Source organism: Penicillium pulvis (genome assembly GCF_028828015.1).
Source record: "Penicillium pulvis strain IBT 33274 chromosome Unknown contig_10_segment0_segment0, whole genome shotgun sequence".
In the NCBI taxonomy this organism is placed as follows: Eukaryota; Fungi; Ascomycota; class Eurotiomycetes; order Eurotiales; family Aspergillaceae; genus Penicillium; species Penicillium pulvis.
The window spans coordinates 2,518,076-2,533,942 of record NW_026643071.1 but is presented as its reverse complement, the minus strand read 5'-3'; the positions used below and the strand labels follow the sequence as shown (position 1 = coordinate 2,533,942).

The 15,867-nt window shown below is 50.0% G+C and overlaps 9 protein-coding genes across 9 annotated transcripts; 5 read left to right on the top strand and 4 right to left on the bottom strand.

Moving 5' to 3' along the window:
* Window positions 1-125: 125 nt before the first annotated feature.
* Window positions 126-498, top strand: N7503_000960 (uncharacterized protein; the record flags this gene model as incomplete). The annotated part of the gene is made up of 3 exons (XM_057060521.1): window positions 126-272; window positions 336-400; window positions 453-498. 3 exons carry the CDS (start codon window positions 126-128, stop codon window positions 496-498), a joined length of 258 nt encoding a protein of 85 aa, XP_056927444.1.
* A 254-nt stretch (window positions 499-752) lies between these two features.
* N7503_000959 (uncharacterized protein) lies at window positions 753-2,342 on the bottom strand (the record flags this gene model as incomplete). Its single annotated transcript, XM_057060520.1, has 4 exons — window positions 753-856; window positions 910-1,938; window positions 1,994-2,024; window positions 2,073-2,342. The coding sequence occupies 4 exons, from the start codon at window positions 2,340-2,342 to the stop codon at window positions 753-755; spliced, it is 1,434 nt and encodes a 477-aa protein (XP_056927443.1).
* Window positions 2,343-3,013: 671 nt separating this feature from the next.
* On the top strand, window positions 3,014-4,691 carry N7503_000958 (cytochrome P450; the record flags this gene model as incomplete). The annotated part of the gene is made up of 2 exons (XM_057060519.1): window positions 3,014-3,475; window positions 3,531-4,691. The coding sequence occupies 2 exons, from the start codon at window positions 3,014-3,016 to the stop codon at window positions 4,689-4,691; spliced, it is 1,623 nt and encodes a 540-aa protein (XP_056927442.1).
* A 591-nt stretch (window positions 4,692-5,282) lies between these two features.
* On the bottom strand, window positions 5,283-5,978 carry N7503_000957 (ribonuclease H-like protein; the record flags this gene model as incomplete). The annotated part of the gene is made up of 1 exon (XM_057060518.1): window positions 5,283-5,978. One exon carries the CDS (start codon window positions 5,976-5,978, stop codon window positions 5,283-5,285), a length of 696 nt encoding a protein of 231 aa, XP_056927441.1.
* A 684-nt stretch (window positions 5,979-6,662) lies between these two features.
* Window positions 6,663-7,887, bottom strand: N7503_000956 (uncharacterized protein; the record flags this gene model as incomplete). Its single annotated transcript, XM_057060517.1, has 3 exons — window positions 6,663-6,970; window positions 7,020-7,449; window positions 7,501-7,887. 3 exons carry the CDS (start codon window positions 7,885-7,887, stop codon window positions 6,663-6,665), a joined length of 1,125 nt encoding a protein of 374 aa, XP_056927440.1.
* Window positions 7,888-8,615: 728 nt separating this feature from the next.
* Window positions 8,616-10,178, top strand: N7503_000955 (uncharacterized protein; the record flags this gene model as incomplete). The annotated part of the gene is made up of 3 exons (XM_057060516.1): window positions 8,616-9,590; window positions 9,649-9,739; window positions 9,799-10,178. The coding sequence occupies 3 exons, from the start codon at window positions 8,616-8,618 to the stop codon at window positions 10,176-10,178; spliced, it is 1,446 nt and encodes a 481-aa protein (XP_056927439.1).
* Window positions 10,179-10,574: 396 nt separating this feature from the next.
* N7503_000954 (C6 zinc finger domain protein) lies at window positions 10,575-12,326 on the top strand (the record flags this gene model as incomplete). The annotated part of the gene is made up of 1 exon (XM_057060515.1): window positions 10,575-12,326. The coding sequence occupies one exon, from the start codon at window positions 10,575-10,577 to the stop codon at window positions 12,324-12,326; it is 1,752 nt and encodes a 583-aa protein (XP_056927438.1).
* A 764-nt stretch (window positions 12,327-13,090) lies between these two features.
* N7503_000953 (aromatic alcohol reductase) lies at window positions 13,091-14,170 on the top strand (the record flags this gene model as incomplete). Its single annotated transcript, XM_057060514.1, has 2 exons — window positions 13,091-13,162; window positions 13,226-14,170. The coding sequence occupies 2 exons, from the start codon at window positions 13,091-13,093 to the stop codon at window positions 14,168-14,170; spliced, it is 1,017 nt and encodes a 338-aa protein (XP_056927437.1).
* A 225-nt stretch (window positions 14,171-14,395) lies between these two features.
* Window positions 14,396-15,284, bottom strand: N7503_000952 (uncharacterized protein; the record flags this gene model as incomplete). Its single annotated transcript, XM_057060513.1, has 2 exons — window positions 14,396-14,626; window positions 14,676-15,284. 2 exons carry the CDS (start codon window positions 15,282-15,284, stop codon window positions 14,396-14,398), a joined length of 840 nt encoding a protein of 279 aa, XP_056927436.1.
* Window positions 15,285-15,867: the final 583 nt, after the last annotated feature.

Genomic DNA, 15,867 nt, shown 5'->3' with positions numbered 1-15,867 from the left:
ACTGTATTTACCGCAAATTTTTCTTAAATTTGGTTTCATTAGTTTTGCCGATCCTTCCAATTTACTTAAATTGTCCACATCTCACCTTTCACTCTTCCGTATCTCATCCGTCCACCAACGTCAATATGTTCAACTTCAACTTCTTCAAGTCTTCCCCCGCCGCTGAGGCCGAGTGCGCTCAGGAGAACACCTGGAACGGCAACACTGTCGCTATGCAGCAGCCTTCCAGCCCTGCCGCTCCCTCTACCGAGAATGTGGTGTCCGAGCAGCCCGTACGTCAACTCCCTGGAGAGGGGCCAAAACGAGATGATATGAAACTAACAGGTGTTCTTTAGGCGAACCAGGAGCAGATGTCGATGCAGCTGCGCGGTGGTGGTGGCGGTGGTCTTTGCTGCGGAATGTAAGTTCGCTATATAAATGGTACTGAGATTCAGGGGCTAACATGCTCTCAGCTGCGCCGGTCTTGCTTGCTTCGAGTGCTGCGAGATTTGCTGCTAAATTACCACCACAAGTCCATACACGGTGACTGGAGGGTGCTTTGAATGAATAGAGTATGTTTACTCGGGCATCGAACTGCCGTCCTTATGTGGGGCCCGCGATTTTCTTTATGTGGCATGCCGGATGTCTATGCGCTATACCCAACAACAATGCAACGATTATTTGATCTCATTGAATTGAACGTAATCATTTATCACGTAGTCATCGTTATCATTATCTTCTGCTTGAGGGTAGGAAAATGGGTTGTCTCGCGTTTAACTGAGTGATCGTCGGTGGATCGCCGTCCGCAGAGCCGCGTCCACATCCCACGATCGAAACCCAGGCGCTCGGCCTAGAATCCTCAAATTGGCCAGTAATACTATATATGTTAGCGCCCAGCTCAGAGCTAGCTTCAGATCAAGTAAGACTCACAGTCAAAGAAACACTCAACATCCAGGACATAAGTCGATTGGCTTAGATAGCGCCAACCACTCATCTCACTAGGCGAATCCTCGCTCGCCGAGCCATATAAGTAAGACGCAGATGTATCCGACGAAGCACCGTAGAGATCTCCAACTGTCGCAGCAGGTACCTCCAATGACAGCGACGACCCGTCAAGCACGACGCCCCGATGCTCTAGATACCCCTGAACATCATAACAATCAAACCAATCTCCATCGAGATCCAACGAGCGCAGCCGCTCCTCTTTACTCATAAATCTCTCCGCAACGGATTCCGGACGATCATCCGGCTCCGCATCCCCACTCCAATCCTCATCCCAATCCCGAATACCACCCCGCCGCAAGATCCGCGCCAACCTGCGCAATATTTTCCCGGGTCTCCGTACGTTATCAAGGGATTCTGCACGAGGGTAATGCGTCCCTGCACCTCCGAGCGTGTAGAAAGGGAGCTTGAAGCTCTCAAGCGAACTCCCTATCTCTGATTGGAGGACGCGTCTGAAATTGCGACATACGCCGGGAATGTCGTGGATGCATGGGAGGAGGCCGAAGGCGCGGGTCATGGAGACAGGGTCGGAATGTGGGTCTGTCAGCCAGCGGTATGTGTGTTCTAGACAGAAGCGGTGGAGGCGCCGGGATAGGTTTGACTCTTGGTGGCTGTAGGTGTAGATTGTTGTTGTGGGGAATAGACGATTTAGGAGTGGGGAAGGAGATCTGGCGACGAACCTGGATCTCCTCTGAGGACTTGATTCGGATGCTTGGTGTTCTGAGTGGGAGACGTGGTATCCGAATATGTCGCGCAGGGTTTCGGAGCTCTGGGTTATATATTGACTGCGATCGAGCGAGAAGGTTTCGTCTGAGGATGACCGGGTTTTGTTAATTTCAGCTAGGATCAGTTGTTTGGTGCGGCCTTGGTCATGTGCAGCTGGTCCCGTGCCCGGGGTGCTATTATCTGTTGCACTGATTATGTTGGCCACATTCTGTAGTGTCTGTTCTAGCACTTCTACACGCGTTCTGAGAGTCTGGATTGTTGTCTCCTTTTTTTTGACGGTAGGTACGTTGAGCGCGACGAATTTGCAAGCGCCGTTCCTGGAAAGATCAGCAGGCGATCTTGGGGCGTACATCTATGCAATTCACCTCAATCGCAATAGCATCCTTAGCTGTTTCCAGTCTAGGTCGGCCTCGTTTACGCACGGGTCGATCTGGCCCCGGTTCGGTCTTCTCCGACATTGCTGGTAATGTCTGCCTGAGTTGTACACGCGGGTCGGACTTGCCGTCGCGTTGTAGAGGAGTTCCAGGAGCGGATTCCCAGCTATGAGGAGTTTCGGAGCTTTGAGATGTTTCGGCCCTCGGGGCCAGTTCACTTAGCTCGAGGTAGGATCTGGCCGACAAGGCGCCCGAAAGCATGTCGGATTGTGGGTCGTGTCCTGGCATTAGGCTCGGGAGAAGAATGAATAGGATTAAGATTAGATGTTAGATTAGAAACGTCCCTAGCGATATGAGGATCGATTACGTTGATCAATAATCATGCCTCGGCCCACGCTTAGTCACGTATGCACTCCGCGAGACTAGCAGGGATCAACAGGATTTAAACATCATCGTGCATGCTACCGTTCGTAAGTCATTTCTAAATCCGACACTAATGCCGCATAATCGGCAGGAAAATAGTTTCTTTTTCTAGAATGTGGTTTTACGAAACTGTTCCCGAGAACCCTTTTTCCGAACTCCGTGTTTCAGAGTTGTGGCTGTTCTTCAGGAGTGTGGGGACGCCATCCCTTATGCGGCGCAAGTCCGAATGGATCAAAGCTTCCAGTCGGTCTTCTCCGAATGAACATATGTAAATTGATGGATCCGGGCCCATAAATCCATCCCGAATAACTGGCCCGTGATCACAGACCGGAGTTGGAATTGGAAAAAGCTCGAAATCCGATGGAGGCGATCTAGCCTGACCTCTATTTCCACTCTCATTGGTCCTAACGCAAGGATCAACGTAGGCTACAGCAGGTCAATGCACCATTACCCACCTTATGACGGCTACGAACCGAGGTTGCAATGTTGAAAACCATAAATATGATTCAATGCCCCGTGTCCACCTCGATCTCGTGGCGCTCTTGAATTATCAACGACCTTTCACCATGACGCCTAACTTTATTCTAGGCTTTCTCGGTGCTGCGGTGGTCCTACAGATCATCCGCCTGGCAGTCAACTCATGGCAACATGCTCGCAAAGCTCGAAGCTTGGGCTGTGGCCCTCTGCCTCGTTTACCCTGTAAAGACCCGATCGGAATTGCAACTCTCAAGGAATCCATGGCTGCGGACAAGACGAAGACCATTCCCCTGCTGTCGGAACGTCGCTGCAAATTGATGAGCGAGCAGGAGGGTCGCTTTGTCTCGACTTTCATCATGCGCAATCTTGGTAAGGACGTCACATTCACCATCGACCCAAAGAACGTCCAAGCAGTGCTAGCAACTCAGTTCAAGGACTTTGAGCTTGGAGCTCCGCGTCGCCGCAATATGCACCCCCTCCTGGGAACTGGAATCGTGAGTGATATCATGCGATATTGATCTCTCCTTGCAGAATACTGACTTCCTATAGTTCACCGCCGATGGCCAGGAATGGAACCATTCTCGCGGACTTCTCCGTCCGCAATTCACCCGCGAACAGATCAGCCAGCTGGAATTGGAAGAGACTCACGTTCAGAAAGCGATGCAGGCCCTGCCGGTCGCCGCCAACAAGTGGACTGCGGCTACCGACATCCAGTCCATTTTCTTCCGCCTGACCATGGACTCTGCGACCGAATTTCTGTTTGGAGAGAGTGTTGAGAGCCAGCTTCAGGCCCTCAATGGGCTGGAGCGTCCCGAGGACAACTTCGCTACGTACTTCGACAAGTCCCAGTGGGTTTGCACCCAGCGCGCCCGGTTCGAGAGACTCGCATTCCTCGCTGAGACCAAAGAGGCTCGTCACTCCGACCAGCAAGTCCACGCATTTGTCGACAAGATCGTCGAAGCGGCATTGAAGAATACTGAAAACGAGAAGAAGGTGCCCGATGAGGAGAAGACTCAGTATGTCTTCCTCGACGCCCTCGCTGCTACTACCCGAGACCCAATCGAGCTCCGCTCGCAGTTGCTCAACATTCTGCTCGCTGGCCGTGACACCACTGCCTCTCTTCTTAGCTGGACCGTTCTATCCCTTGCACGCAACCCTGAGATCTTCCGTAAGCTCCGCGAGACTATCGTCGAGACCTTCGGAACCTACTCGAACCCCCAAAACATGACTTTTGCTGCCCTCAAGTCTTGCCAGTACCTTCAGTACTGCATGAACGAGGCTCTTCGTTTGTACCCCGTTGTTCCTTTCAACCGTCGCTCCGCTACCCGTGACACCACCATCCCTCGCGGCGGTGGTCCAGACGGTGAGTCCCCCGTTTACATCCGCAAGGGCGACTCGGTCGCATACAGCACTTTCGTCATGCAGCGCCGCAAGGATATCTGGGGACCCGATGCGGATGAATACAAGCCTGAGCGTTTTGCCAGCCGCAAGGCTGGGTGGGAGTACCTTCCTTTCAACGGTGGTCCACGTATCTGCATCGGCCAGCAGTTTGCTCTGACCGAGGCTGGGTACGTGCTTGTTCGTCTGCTGCAGCGTTTCGATCAGATTGAGGATGTCAACCCCGATCAGCCGATCCGTTACGGTGTGACTTTGACTATGTGCCCGGCTGATCTGTTGACTGTCCGCATGCACGAGGCTGATGATGCCTAAATCTCTGCTTCTGGGATATGAGTGTAATCACCGCTCTTCTTTTTTAATATGGCTTGGGGAAAATTTGACTGGTGACTTTCATTGTTATTTTTCATGGGACCGGTTGCATATATTTACCTAGTTGGACAAATTTGTCTAATACGACGATTACGAATGACTTTAATTTCAACTTTCTTATATCCCTTCATCTTAGTATGCACTACACTCATCCATGCTCGCGCTCCCTCGACATCAGGCCGAACTGTTTTACTTAGTGGAGACAGGTATGATTGGTCCTCGGGTGGTCTGGAGAAATCATGCATGGATCCACACGTCAACATCAGGACCTGATCTATCGCCCCAATTTATCCCGGTTGTGGCGCCGCCATGTCTTGGCTTGGGGAAGACCCTGAACAAACAGGTATTAATAGAGTAACGCTAAAGTAGTTCACTCTGAAAGAACAAGTATGCGGAGCTTTGTAAACTTGTGAAAGATACACCAGTCGGAACCGACAACATGAACTTCCGAGCTATGCAAAAGGTAAAGAATTTGCACACAATTCTCGACGACTGTCCATTTCAACATATCCAGACCCACCGTTCCCTTACTCCTTAACGAGGGGCATATCTCAAACTCGGAAGGGAAATCTTCTCATACGCCTTCTTAATGATCATTTCAGAAGCAATACCCGCATGCTTCATCGCCATCTTGTTCCAGCACCCGTTGGTAGCCCAGAAATAGACGGTACAACCCTTCTTCTCAGCCGCATGTATTGTGTACATGAGACACCACCACAGATCCTCATCCTCGACAGGAACATCCGTGTACCGGTAGCACCACCCGTCCCTGATCCATCCTCTCATCAAAGACGTAATCCCATCGACAACAGAGACATCGCTAGTTGCAATAATTAGGCGTTGGAATCCTTCGGCGGCCCAGTTTCGGCATTGGATAGCAGCAATTGCAGCACGGATCGACGCGCACCGAGCAGTTCTGGTGTTCTTTTTGCCCTTGGGGTTATTTTCTTCAAGCGGGAAGCGGTACCAGCCTCCAGTCTCGTTCACCATGAAAGCGCAGCCGGCGTTGGGTTTGCTTGGCTGTTCATCGTTGTGGAATGAAGTGCCTTCCGTGCAGATGAGGAGCTCGCGAGGGTTTTGGGCGCGGATGAAGCGCTTGAGTGGGAAGGGTGAGCGTGCGCTGATTGTGGGGTGGTAGATTGACTCTGGAACAAAGTGACCATAGGGTGGAAGAAATTCCCTCGGAAGTTTTAGGCTCGGGGGGTCCGAGGCCATGTATGGGATATCCATATTTTGGCAGGAGAAGTGAGGAAAGATGCTTCGCGAGGTGGGTCTTGTTGTCTTCGTGACGATGATATGAGGTTGCGTGAGGATGTGAGTCTGTTCATTACGAAGGATTGAATTCATGTATTTGTTGTTGAGGCCTTAGGCCCGCATTTATATGGCGTTTATTTACACAGTCTCATTCACACGAAATGCACAGATTAAATCGTCAGTCAAAGGCGTTGTTGTTATGACAATGACGGCTGGTTCCAATGCCCAATCGTACCTACACAATGCTCGCATCAATTCAATCAACGTCAATGAAAGCCCGCTTGAGACTGGCTGTCCAGGTGTGCAAACAAAGCGTCATGACCTAAAGTCCATGTCTGACATCCAACCGAAATTCGATTAGTGTTATTAGAGCTAGGCCTCATGGTGTATCCGCTAAAGGCCTTCATCCTGCCAGATAGCGGGCTTTCCCCCTCTTTTCTCTTCTTATCTTTTCTGTATCCTACAGCATCGTACTCTTCTAGTTACTCCCCTTAATCACCATACAAATAGCTGTCTACCCTTCTCTCTGGCTGTGCTCGGCACTCGGGTGCTGAAACTCTTCAAAACTAGGTACAATTGGCAGGGGACCCCTACAAGTTGATATATAGTTGAAAATTGTTATCGATTTTATTGCAAGCCAAAATAGAAGGGACGCACTATCTATGCATAATGATTCGCCACCTTCAAACCCTTGAACTCAAAGGACGTGTTCTCCCGACGATCAATCACGGATTTGTAGTGAACATCACGAACTCTGGCACGGACATATTCCGTCCCTGTAGCGACGAGCTTACTTGTGTCTTTATCCTCCTCAGTAAGCAGACCGAGACGATCAAGTAAAGGAGAGGGCACCGTCTTCATGATGGTATGGTCTCCAGGTCTGCAGAAGTATAGCAATCCAAGACGAGGTATGGCGAGTTGATCACTTGGCGGGGTGACAACCCTGTGAATCGTGGATTTCAGGAAACCTAGTTTCCCGAATCAGTGGAATACTTCCTTGCATGATCAATGACTCACTATTTGTAAGGAAAGATAAAGTGTCGGCAATATTGCACGTAATCCCACCATCAACATGCTTCACATATTTCCAGTCTCCTTCTGGCGTCCGAATCTGCAAGCCAGCAACATGTTGCGAAAACAGTAGTGTCAGGCTACCAAAGTCTGTATGGCCGCCCTGTGTGTATCCCTGTGCCTTGTCCCACTCCTCTTGAGTTCGCGTGTTATAGATCATGTATCGCAGGTGATCATCAGAGCGCCTCTCGTAAGCATGTGCCTGAACCAGGTAGTCCTCGGGTAGCTCAAGGGTGATGGCTATTAGTATGAGTAGCTTCCTAATAACGTTCTCGAATACGTCACGATGAAAGCTCGCGATCTCGTCCCAGTTTTGGCGTACGATCCTATGTTTTGGGACATCCTCCCATGTGGAGATCGGTTTTTGAATATTGAGCTTGATAGGTTAGCTCACCCCTCATTTGAATGTTGAGGTTCTTGTTCATACCATTTCTATATTATCTTTGACACCAGTCTCTCCGACCCACCTGTTGTTCTCCCGATAGCCGAAATACTCACCCTCGGCAAAGTTGCAGGCGAAAGTTCGCTTTTCCTCGAGCGGCTCTTTAAAGAACGCATTACCGATACTGAATTGGCGAATAATGCGTTCCTCTTCAAGGCCATGTCCAACTACCACCCAAAAGCCAACTCGGGTTACGGCATCGTATAACTGTTTGGCAAGTTCCTCTTTTCCGCCAGGTTCGTCAAAACGCGATAGATCAATTTCGACTAGAGGAGCCCAGTCGAGACTTTCTCTAGTGGGTGCAGGACGAGTCCATGATTTGATTGGGATATCTCCGGTTGGAAGCTCTCGTTCTATAGCAACCGGAGCCATGGTTTTGTCTTGTATTAAGAAACAGGGAGATACCGACAGGTGGACTAGGACTTTGGAAACTCATGTCCGGATGCGAACTGAACTTATATATTTACTACCTTTGAACATCCATGGATGATTAATTCCTCTGGATTTCGTATTTGGTGGCTTGTTGCTTCGTTTCGCCTATGCAGTGAATGCGGGGGTTATAATGATACCATACTTGCCCCGGATTGCGTTGCATGTTAAAACCCCATTGGTGAGGCGGGGGTAGCTATCGGACAAAACCGACTAGATTTTTTTTCAAGTTATGTATATGTTCCGTAGGCCGGATATTTATTGTGTCATGATGGAAATGAGCATTTGCCTCTCAAATTCCTGGTTCAGATTGAATTCACTACGGGACATGGACCATGAATTCATATGAGCGATTGTAGCAAGGGAACAAGACTCAATATTGTAGTAGTTTTCGTGTATTTTCAAAACTTTATTGAATTTCAAGTTGACCTCGGAGGATTGATTAGGTATCAGGTCGGAGGATATGAGCATAGGCATTTTATTTCGTGATTGAGACAATCATGGTACAAGCTGAACTACCCGTGTAGGGACTGTGAGCTCACCACTAGATAAAAAGATGTCAACCAGATTCGTAAGTCTACAATCTACAGAAATAAATGAAGGTATTTATATTGAGATTTAGTCCGGTCCACTGCTTTTAGAGGGAGAATTTCAAGGTTTGAGTTAGAAATATGGTATACGACAAGGATGATGACCAAATCACCACGACCAAGTTTCCATTGCCAGCCAATGACGTGGACTGCGAGTCAACGGATGCTCATACCCATCTGGGTGCCGAGATAGAAACAAGGCTCATGAGAAAGATTGACTTCTGGCTTGTTGGCTTCTACTCGCTAGTATATATTTTCCGGGTGATTGACTCTAACAATTATGCGAACGCTGCAATCATCAACTTGGAAGCCGGCACCGGTATCAAGAAAGAACTTCACCTTGACGCCCACCAGTGGTCATGGACACAGTCCATCTTCTCATACAGCTACCTCATCTTCGAGCCTTCCAACACCATCCTTCTCAAATATTTTACGCCCTCAAAATGGATGTTCGTTTTGATATTATTTTGGGGAATATGTGCCTGTTCTGCTGGCGCTGCTCAGAGCTTCTCGGGAATGATGTGTGTGCGGTTTGCGATCGGAATGGCTGAAGCAGGCTTTTATCCAGCTGTGCTGTTTCATATGGCTTTCTGGTATAAGCCAAGCGAAATGCCCTGGAGGATTGCGCTGTTTTATTCACTGGGTCAAGTCTCTGGTGCACTGAGTGGACTACTAGCATATGCTATCAGCTTTATGAACGGTATTGGTGGGCTGTCAGGCTGGAGGTGGCTGTTTATCATCGAAGGTCTCCCAGCTATTGCGCTATCTGTTGTGGCATTGTTCGGTCTTCCAGATTACCCCGACACAGCCCGCATGCTGACAGAGGAGGAGCGAGATTTCCTAAGAAATCGTCTTTCTTCCTCGGCACCTTCTGGCAAAGGGAGGAGCTGGGATTGGAGAAATGTCAAGCTGCTCCTCTTGAGTCCCACTCTGTACACCTTTGCACTATACTGGATCGGTCATGGTATTGGCGGATTTGGAGTGACTTACGCTTTACCGACTGTGATATATGACCTCGGCTTTACTTCCACGGCTTCGGCGCAGTTGATGAATATTGTAAGTCGCCCTAGTGGCACTACCTAGCAGAACGGCGCTAACAACCCTCGACTGCCAGCCTCCCTATGTTGCATGTTTCTTCTTTCTGAACACTCTTGGGTACTTACTTCACCAAAATTGGATCCGACCATGGACAACTGCAGTCGCAGGTACGTATCGACCAATCTCAAAGATACACCTTTCACGTCCATACTAATAACGGAAATAGTCGAAAGCACGACAATCATTTGCTATATCATCTTGATTACTGTTCCAAATTCTGTTGTCAAATACATCGCCTTGGTAGTAGCCACCGCTTGTGCAGGATCGGCATACCCAGTCATCTGGCCAGAACGCATTCGCGCACTTGAAGGAACCGCAGCGTCAGGTATTGGAATCGGGCTGACGAATGCCATGGCTCAGTTTAGTGGCATAGCTGGGCCTTTCATCTACAGTACTGTATTTGGGCCGACATATCGCGTGTCGTACATCATCTGTCTTTGCTTCCTTTGTGTGGCTATCTCGGGGATTATGGCATCTGCGTGGCTCGTGTGGAGGAAGGATATGCAAAAGGAGGATCGAAAAAATTCTGGACGCGAAAGTGCATGAGAATGCATGGCGCCCTTTGTCGTTCTCATATAAGCCAAGGTTGGTGTAGCTCATCAAATGTATAGATGAAGATTGGCATACACGGCTATGTAAAGGCGGTGAATAAGGCGGCCAAAATTCATGCACAATGGCATTAAAGCCAGGCTAATCATTCTAACTGTTTGGGTTCTCCTACCCTGGGGCCGTGAGGGGCCACCGTATTACCGTATCACCAGCCTCCAGAGACATTATCACCCTTCAGAGCCGCTTTACACGTAAGCAGTAGCCCATGGTCAGCGATACATGCACACAATCGCTGGCTGGCAGAAATTAAATTCCATCATAATCGCGTGATTCGCGTTGAGCCTGCCCCGCAATGCTAGTCAGAAGATCAACTTTTTGAAGCTCAAGAAAGTTATGTCCACAACAATCGCCAAGCGCAAGCGTGCGAGAAAAGCATGCATCCCTTGCCATCAGCGCAAGCGAAAATGCGACACTTTGTATCCTTGTGGGATGTGCACCACCTATGGATACGACTGCAGGTACTCCGACGCCGACACCAATGGTACTATGAACAGAGGCGTACCTGTTCCGCCGCCAGCCAAATGCATCAGTCTCGATGGTGAAGATCGTCTGACGAGTCGGTCTGCCATAGACCGCAGTCCGAGCCTTCGGTTTCATATGGAGCGAGACCGTCACGACGGCGATGCCTCATCAACCAATACTCCCACTGTCGAGCCTGGCGCATCTCCGGGCATCTTCGACGCGCAGAAGTTCAGATACTCCGGGGCATCGGCGGCGATGGCATTCCCGCACATACTGGGCGTGGCTCTCGGTTCCGACAGCCCTCCAAAGATGCGATCGTTCGCTTTCAACTTTGGTATTCGCCCCGAGGAGGCGTCCAATGCTCACTGCTTTCTGGGAAACCTCATCTCGGAGGAAGAGCTTAGCTTTTTCTCGAGTACATTCTTCTCAGTACTGGGCCCCATTGGTGATATGGTAGACTCAAGAATATACACCCAGCGGTGTCGGGATTATTACCGTAGTTCAGGCAACAATGCGGTCGCCTTTGCGGCTGTGGCAGCTGGCATCGCTGCTCTCGGCTCATTCTTGTCTGCTAACAGACACCCCCGGGAGTCCGACCTGGTCCAGTACGCCAAGGCCATCCTCGATGATCCAGCCTCTATGCGTTTGCATGGTATTGACCACATCGTAGCATGGGGCATGCGAGTATTTTACCTGCGGGCAACTACCCGGCCCAGCAATGCTTGGATCGCTTCGTGCACACAAATGCACCTCTGTGAAGCGATAGGCCTGCATGAGGAAGATACTATCAAGAATATAGCGTCCATCGCTGGCGCTGTTGTCGTTGGAAATGATGCAGATCGCCTGAGGAGAATTTTCTGGATCTCATGGGCCGGGCACAACATGTTGTCCTATGAGTACGACCGCTCACCCGTAGGATTTCGGGCTGTGACTTGTCTGCCTATCATCTCAATACCAGGATCCGTTGCCGAACTGTTTGTGCAATTGATCCAGATCATTCCATCGTCCAATTCTCCGTTCCAGCTCCAATTGCAGTCTTTAACCCCGAGTGAGGAACTGTTCAAGCGTCTTAAAGCTCTAGAAGAGCTTCAAATTACCCATCCATTCCTGGTGGTGACTAAAGCAGACATCGCATTTTGCTTCTATCGACGCCTTTACCAGCTCAAGGTGCGCTTGCCAGACGATGTTATTAATCTTATCGTTGACAGCGGCAACGCGGCAGTGGAGGCGGCCGAGCAGCAAGCTGCCCAGGGTCGTTTGTTTTGGAACGTTATTGGTAGTGTTTTTCAATATTCCTGTATCCTGCTGGCCATGGACACACCGATAGCCTCCGTCCACATCGGCGGCGCATTCAAGGGCTTGGAAAGCCTTGTCAGGGCTGCTGATACAGGGCTGACACGTGAGGCGTTGTCGATGGCGCGACATCTACTCAGCCTCAATATGGCAAAGAAGCGAAAAGAACTTGCTCAATTGGAAGCTGTTGAGGCGAGCTATGATCACTTACAGCCGCTGCCGGTGACCGAGGCCAATGCCACGATTCCAGAGATGGATTGGGCGGTCGACTGGGATCAGTTTTTCATCGAGCCATATTTATCGATGCTCGGAACTGAAATCCAATTATAGGGACGCGATGTCGTTGGGAATTGATTTGCTCTAGTCAACAATGACTTGATGTGTCAGTTATCTATGAGATATATGTGACGATCCACCTTATGAAACTCAACTTTATACCTGTGAAAATGAAATGCACATACGGAAAACCTTAAAAGGTTAACCCTACTGCAATTGACAGATTCTCGGTATGAGGTCCTTGGAAGCCCTGTGGGATATTGAACGAAAGTCGGAAATAGAGAGTACAGAACTTTGACGCCACGCTGCGGGGCGCAATAAAGCAATCGGTCCGTAACTTTGTCATCAATGCCAAGTGGGCTTGTGCGGCTTTACGTGCGGCTATTGCGGACTTGATTCACTACCGCCGCGCAGACTGTGAGCGGACCCGTGCGGCTACTGCGGCGGAGAGAGCGGGCTTATCAGCCTCTCACCCTCACCATCCTCAACTTGGCTGGCTTCGCCCACTGTAGCTTCTTCGCTCCCGGTACTGTTATCTCCGAGCGAATCAATCTTGACGTTCTGACCTGATTAATACGGATTTGCTCTAGAACGTGGAGAGTTTTGGCCCGGGATTCTCGAATAGCAAGGCGGGAATGGAGAGAGCCTCGGAGAACTACAGTACTCGAGGCAGGGTCTGAAATACATATAAAGATCGGCATTTCCTGATCCAGAGAGAAACAATCAGACACTTGTTACTCTCTCGGAAGCTCGAACAGTCCGAACTCCTCGTTCAATCATAATCACAACGATTTATATAATCAGCAAACAACCCAACCATGATGCCCAAGTACGCCAAAAACCAGTCTGTCGACTTCAAAAATAGTGTTGAAAGAGTCGCCATTATCGGCGTAAGCAGACCCCTTAACAACCGTGGACACAGCGTTTCTCACCTGACTAACAAAATTACTTAGGCCGGAGGTACCATTGGATCGCATATTGCCAAAGCCCTTCTAAAGACCGGAAGACACACAGTCACGGCCCTTTCCCGCAAAGGCAGCGGCAACACATTCCCTGAGGGTGTCCTGGTTGCGTCAATCGACTATGATGATGAGGCCACCATTGTTGCCGCTCTCAAGGGCCAGCAATTCCTGATCATAACCATGGCCCCCACCGCGCCCAGAGACACCCATAGCAAGCTTGTCCAGGCGACTTCAAAGGCCGGAGTTCCCTACGTCATGCCCAACGGGTACGCCGGCGACATCGACAACATCAAACTTGGCGAGGACACTTTGTTGGGGCCCATAGCCAAGGCCAACAGGGACGAGATCGAGAGGCTCGGCATGCAGTGGATCACAGTGTGTTGTGGGTTCTGGTACGACTATAGTTTAGCGGGAGGGGATGCGCGCTTTGGATTCGACTTTGACAAGCGTTCCCTGACAATCTACGACGACGGCAACACCAAGAGCTCGACGTCAACGCTAGTGCAGGTTGGGCGTGCCGTGGCCAAGGTGCTGAGCCTCAAGGAACTCCCCGAAGACGAAAACGACAGGAGCCTTACTCTTTCGACATTCCTGAACAAGGCTGTGTATCTGAAGAGCTTTGTGGTGAGCCAAAACGAAATGTTTGAGAGCGTCAAGCGTGTCACAGGCACCACCGACGCTGACTGGACGATTACCCACGAAAACACCAAGAAGAGATACGAGGATGGCCTGGCGCAGGTGAAAGTGGGTAACATGGCCGGTTTTAGCAAGATGCTGTACGCAAGGGCGTTCTACCCAGATGATTCCAATAATCTCTCAGCCAAGACGCAGAATGAGCTGCTTGAATTGCCGGATGAGAGCTTGGATGAGTCCACCAAGGCTGGGATCGATTTGGTCAAGGAGTTGAAGCTTCGTGTTGAGCGTATGGCGGCCTAAAAAAAGTGTTGTGGAACCTTGGAACCTTGATATTGTTCCACGGTTTGCATAATGAGTTTAATTTCAACCTTATATATTCGCAATCCTAAATAGCTGCCTTCGTTCATCTCGAGGTCTCATATACAGTCTACATACCTCATTTATATTTCCAATCTAGGTACATCATTCTAATTCTCCGTCCACCTACCATGGGAAGGCCATCATTGAGTCTTCAAATTCTAATCATTAATCCAGTCGAAGAGACCCGTGAGCCTCAGCCTTGTCTAGCGCATCAGCAATGCGCGATCCCTCGCCCTCAAACAGGATGCCGTCGTAGGTCATCGCGCCAATAACACAGCCTAGAATAGGAGCGAAAAGAGGGACAACGAAATAGTAGTTATCCGTAGTAAACACCTCGGAGCCGTACAAAATAGCGGAGAAAACTCTCGGGCCAAAGTCTCTCGCAGGGTTCAGGGCCTAATGCATATTAGTATAAGTTCATGACTTGATCAATGAGTATGCCTACATAGCCGGTCTGCCATCCCAATGCCGCTCCGATCATAAGCAGGAGCAGGAAAAGAGAGAGATGCGGAGAGGGGAATCGGTGAGCATTTGCCGGATCAGAGATGCTGAGACAGCCAAACATCAGCACAGCCGAGCCCAGCACCTCAGAAAACACAGCCTCCCAGTTCGACGAGAAGAAGGCAGCCGGGTAAGTCGAGAAAATGCCTGCTGAATGGTGGCCGGTCGGGCTCAGGATCGATCCACCGGGAATGGTATACTCAGGATCCCAAGCGTTGATAGCCGAGCGGTAGTTGATATACACAAGGGCAGCTCCCACAAATCCGCCCAGGAACTGCGCAAGCAGCTTGCCAGGGATGGTCTTCCATTGTCCTGCAGTTGGACGCACAAGAGCCGTACAGATGGTGACGGCCGGATTGATGGTCGGACTAGGATCGGCCAGGAAGCTGGAGAGGCAGACGGCAGATGCCCAGGCGATGTTGATGGACAACCAAGTGCCGTACTGGTAGTCGGACAGCAGGCATTGGGCGACGACACCATCTCCGATGACAATGAGCAGGGCCGTGCCGAGGAACTCAGCCAGATACGGCTTCAGTGCCCGCCGAGGGATCATTTTCAAGAATGATAATGATCTTACAATCCTATCTCGCTGAAAATGCCAGCGTGTTTGTTTTAAATGAATTCTATGACATCATTCCCGCCGGAACTGCCTACCTCGGTAACGCGGGATGCCGATACCTTCTGTAAGTAGATCTCGGGCCGCGCAAACACCCGGACCCCGCCCTCGTAGTGGACGAACTACGGCCCTCATCGCTCCCGGTCGCGCAACGCCTGTGGCATTTCCCTGTTATCCCTCCCTGTTTATGAAATTGCACATGATATTCATGTTTCTTTTCCGCCCAAGACTGTTTTGGCTCTCTATTCTCTCCACCATCTTTGACTTGCTATATGCCTCAAAGCCTTGGCCAGGCAAATCAACATATTCCTTCAGGACTGCTCGACTTCCAAGTAAGCCAGATTGTCTATCCTCGACTGTGCACAGCATCCCATAAAAAGGAGAAATAACCTTGGACTATTTTGACAGTGCAGGGCGAAATTTTGCAGGTGACGCATACTAAAGTGTGTCATTAATCGTCCTTGCTTCGAATAGACGTAATAATTTGATTCACCTACGTCGGGGCTCGCAAAGTAAAGAC